This window comes from Dromiciops gliroides, chromosome 2, assembly GCF_019393635.1.
Source record: "Dromiciops gliroides isolate mDroGli1 chromosome 2, mDroGli1.pri, whole genome shotgun sequence".
NCBI classification, from domain to species: Eukaryota; Metazoa; Chordata; class Mammalia; order Microbiotheria; family Microbiotheriidae; genus Dromiciops; species Dromiciops gliroides.
Genome location: NC_057862.1, coordinates 577,373,069 through 577,377,692, shown reverse-complemented (window position 1 = coordinate 577,377,692; position 4,624 = coordinate 577,373,069). Strand labels below are relative to the sequence as shown.

At 68.7% G+C, this 4,624-nt stretch overlaps 1 protein-coding gene across 1 annotated transcript; it reads left to right on the top strand.

Annotated features, from left to right (window-relative positions):
• The first annotated feature begins 281 nt into the window (after positions 1–281).
• Positions 282–3,353, top strand: LOC122739325 (basic proline-rich protein-like). Its single transcript, XM_043981109.1, has 5 exons — positions 282–715; positions 885–1,110; positions 1,336–1,776; positions 2,077–2,691; positions 2,955–3,353. The coding sequence occupies exons 1-5, from the start codon at positions 282–284 to the stop codon at positions 3,351–3,353; spliced, it is 2,115 nt and encodes a 704-aa protein (XP_043837044.1).
• Positions 3,354–4,624: the final 1,271 nt, after the last annotated feature.

The window sequence follows — 4,624 nt, the reverse complement described above, 5'->3', positions numbered from 1 at the left end:
CTCCGCTCGCCCCGCCCCGCCTCCGCTCGCCCCGCCCCGGCACGGCTCGCCCCGGCACGGCATGGCACAGCTCGCCCTGGCACGGCTCGGCATAGCTCACCCCGCCCTGGCACGGCTCCCCTCGCCCAGCCTCCGCGCACCCCGTCTCCCCTCGCCCCGGCACGGCTCCCCTCGCCCAGCCTCCCCTCGCCCTGGCACGGCTCCCCTCGCCCCGCCCCGCCTCCGCTCGCCCCGCCCCGCCTCCGCTCGCCCCGCCCCGGCACGGCTCGCCCCGGCACGGCATGGCACAGCTCGCCCTGGCACGGCTCAGCACAGTTCACCCCGCCTCCCCTCGCCCTGGCACAGCTCCCCTCGTCCCGGCAGGGCTCCCCTCGCCCCGCCCAGCCTCCCCTCCACCCCTCCCCTCCCCTCGCCCTGCCTCCCCTCGCCGGCAGGGCTCCCCTTGCCCTGCCCCGCCTCCCCTCGCCCAGCCTCCGCTCACTCCGCCTCCCCTCGCCCAGGCATGGCTCCCCTCGCCCCGCCCCACCTCCGCTCGCCCTGCCTGCCCTCGCCCCGCCCCGGCACGGCTCGCCCAGGCACGGCATGGCACAGCTCGCCCTGGCACGGCTCGGCATAGCTCACCCCGCCCTGGCACGGCTCCCCTCGCCCAGCCTCCGCGCACCCCGTCTCCCCTCGCCCCGGCACGGCTCCCCTCGCCCAGCCTCCCCTCGCCCTGGCACGGCTCCCCTCGCCCCGCCCCGCCTCCGCTCGCCCCGCCCCGCCTCCGCTCGCCCCGCCCCGGCACGGCTCGCCCCGGCACGGCATGGCACAGCTCGCCCTGGCACGGCTCGGCACAGTTCACCCCGCCTCCCCTCGCCCTGGCACAGCTCCCCTCGTCCCGGCAGGGCTCCCCTCGCCCCGCCCCGCCTCCCCTCGCCCAGCCTCCGCTCACCCCGCCTCCCCTCGCCCTGGCACGGCTCCCCTCGCCCTGGCACGGCTCCCCTCGCCCCGGCAGGGCTCCCCTCACCCCGCTTCCCCTCGCCCCGCCTCCCCTCGCCCCGGCAGGGCTCCCCTCGCCCCGCCTCCCCTCGCCCCGGCAGGGCTCCCCTTGCCACGCCTCCCCTCGCCCTGGCACGGCTCCCCTCGCCCCCCGCACGGCACGGCTCGCCCCGCCCCGGCACGGCTCGGCACGGCTCGCCCCGCCCCGGCACGGCTCGGCACGGCTCGCCCCGCCCCGGCACGGCTCGGCACGGCTCGCCCCGCCCCGGCACGGCTCGGCACGGCTCGCCCCGCCCGCCCTGGCACGGCTCGGCTCGCCCAGACATGGCTCACCCCGCTTCCCCTCGCCCCGCCCAGCCTCCCTCCACCCCTCCCCTCGCCCTGCCTCCCCTCGCCCTGGCACGGCTCCCCTCGCCCAGCCTCCGCGCACCCCGCCTCCCCTCGCCCCGGCACGGCTCCCCTCCGCAGCCTCCCCTCACCCCGCCCCGCCTCCGCTCGCCCTGCCTCCCCTCGCCCCGCCCTGGCACGGCTCGCCCCGGCACGGCATGGCACAGCTCGCCCTGGCACGGCTCGGCACAGTTCACCCCGCCTCCCCTCGCCCTGGCACAGCTCCCCTCGTCCCGGCAGGGCTCCCCTCGCCCCGCCCCGCCTCCCCTCGCCCAGCCTCCGCTCACCCCGCCTCCCCTCGCCCTGGCACGGCTCCCCTCGCCCCGGCAGGGCTCCCCTCACCCCGCTTCCCCTCGCCCCGCCTCTCCTCGCCCCGGCAGGGCTCCCCTCGCCACGCCTCCCCTCGCCCTGGCACGGCTCCCCTCGCCCCGCCCCGGCACGGCTCGGCACGGCTCGCCCCGCCCCGGCACGGCTCGGCACGGTTCGCCCCGGCTCGGCACGGCTCGCCCCGCCCGCCCTGGCACGGCTCGGCTCGCCCAGGCATGGCTCACCCCGCTTCCCCTCGCCCCGCCCAGCCTCCCTCCACCCCTCCCCTCGCCCTGGCACGGCTCCCCTCGCCCAGCCTCCGCGCACCCCGCCTCCCCTCGCCCCGGCACGGCTCCCCTCGCCCCGGCACGGCTCCCCTCGCCCCGGCACGGCTCCCCTCCGCAGCCTCCCCTCACCCCGCCCCGCCTCCGCTCGCCCTGCCTCCCCTCGCCCCGCCCTGGCACGGCTCGGCACAGTTCACCCCGCCTCCCCTCGCCCAGCCTCCGCACACCCCGCCTCCCCTCGCCCAGGCATGGCTCCCCTCGCCCCGCCCCACCTCCGCTCGCCCTGCCTGCCCTCGCCCCGCCCCGGCACGGCTCGCCCAGGCACGGCATGGCACAGCTCGCCCTGGCACGGCTCGGCATAGCTCACCCCGCCCTGGCACGGCTCCCCTCGCCCAGCCTCCGCGCACCCCGTCTCCCCTCGCCCCGGCACGGCTCCCCTAGCCCAGCCTCCCCTCGCCCCGCCCCGCCTCCGCTCGCCCCGCCCCGCCTCCGCTCGCCCCGCCCCGGCACGGCTCGCCCCGGCACGGCATGGCACAGCTCGCCCTGGCACGGCTCGGCACAGCTCACCCCGCCTCCCCTCGCCCTGGCACAGCTCCCCTCGTCCCGGCAGGGCTCCCCTCGCCCCGCCCCGCCTCCCCTCGCCCTGGCACGGCTCCCCTCGCCCTGGCACGGCTCCCCTCGCCCCGGCAGGGCTCCCCTCACCCCGCTTCCCCTCGCCCCGCCTCCCCTCGCCCCGGCAGGGCTCCCCTCGCCCCGCCTCCCCTCGCCCTGGCACGGCTCGCCCCGCCCCGGCACGGCTCGGCACGGCTCGCCCCGCCCCGGCACGGCTCGGCACGGCTCGCCCCGCCCCGGCACGGCTCGGCACGGCTCGCCCCGCCCCGGCACGGCTCGGCACGGCTCGCCCCGCCCCGGCACGGCTCGCCCCGCCCGCCCTGGCACGGCTCACCCCGCTTCCCCTCGCCCCGGCAGGGCTCCCCTCGCCCGGCACGCCTCCCCTAGCCCCGGCAAGGCTCCCCTCTCCCTGCCCAGCCTCCCCTCCACCCCTCCCCTCGCCCTGCCTCCCCTCGCCCTGGCACGCCTCCCCTTGCCCTGCCCCGCCTCCCCTCGCCCAGCCTCCGCTCACTCCGCCTCCCCTCGCCCAGGCATGGCTCCCCTCGCCCCGCCCCACCTCCGCTCACCCTGCCTCCCCTCGCCCCGCCCCGGCACGGCTCGCCCCGGCACGGCATGGCACAGCTCGCCCTGGCACGGCTCGGCACAGTTCACCCCGCCTCCCCTCGCCCTGGCACGGCTCCCCTCGCCCCGCCCCGCCTCCGGTCGCCCTGCCTCCCCTCTCCCCCTCCCCTCGCCCTGGCCAGGCCAGGCCTGGCTCTCAACATACCTGCAGCTCAATATAGTTGAGAGTGGGGTGGCTGTGAATAGTAAGAGGCTTGCAAAAGTGACCCATGTGTCCCAGGAGCAGACTTCAACCTTATAAGTTTAAAAATAGGCTACAACCAAGGAATTGGAAGTTGAGGGGGTGCCCATCAATTGGGGAATGGCTGGACAAGTTGTGGTATATGAATACAATGGAATACTATTGTGCTGTAAGAAATGATGAGCAGGAAGAGTTCAGAGAAACCTGGAGGGTCTTACATGGGCTGATGATGAGTGAGATGAGCAGAACCAGAAGAACATTGTACACAGTATCATCAACATTGAGTGTTGACCTACTGTGATGGACTATATTCTTCTCACCAATGCAATGGTACAGAAGAGTTCCAGGGAACTCAAGATAGAAGAGGATCTCCAAATCCAAGAAAAAAAAAAAGAAAGAACTGTGGAGTATAGATGCTGATTGAACCATATTATTTCTTTTGTTTTGGGTGCTGTTGTTTTTTTTTCTATTTTGAGGTTCTGCATCACTGCTCTGATTCTTTCTCTTGTAACAGGATTAATGCAGAAATAGGATTAATGTTATGTGTATATATATGTGTGTGTATATATATATATCTATATGTATATGTATAGATATATATAGATATAACCTATATCAGATTACCTGCTGTCTAGGGGAGGGGGGAGGGAGGGGAGGGAGGGAGAAAAATCTGAAATTGTAAAGCATGTATAAACAAAAGTTGAGAACTATCTTTACATGTAACGGAAAAAATAAAAATCTCAAAAAAAAAAATAGGCTACAACAAGAAGAAACAAAAAAGGACCCTTACCACTGACAGTTTCTATGGTGAAAGGGAAGACCAAAAACTCAAACTCAGATGAGTTTGTAAAAATGCATACAAGTGAAGACTCAAATGGAAAGATGATCTTGTCTCAATACCAAAAATTCATTGAGGAGCTCAAAAAGGCTTTTAAAAAACAAATGAGAAAGGTAAAAGAAAAAGTGGAAAAAGAAATGAGAGAAATTAGAGTTATGCTAAAAATTGATTGGGGAAAACAATTCCTTAAAAAATACAATTGGCCAAATGAGAAAAAAAAAAAAATTGGCCAAATGGGAGAAAAAAAATTGGTCAAATGGAAAAAGAGGTACAAAATCTTACAGAGGAAAAGAATCCCTTAAAAATTAAAACTGAGGGGGAAGCTAGGTGGCACAGTAGATAAAGGACCAGCCCGGGATTCAGGAGGACCTGAGGTCAAATCAGGCCTTAGACACTAGACACTTACTAGCTGTGTGA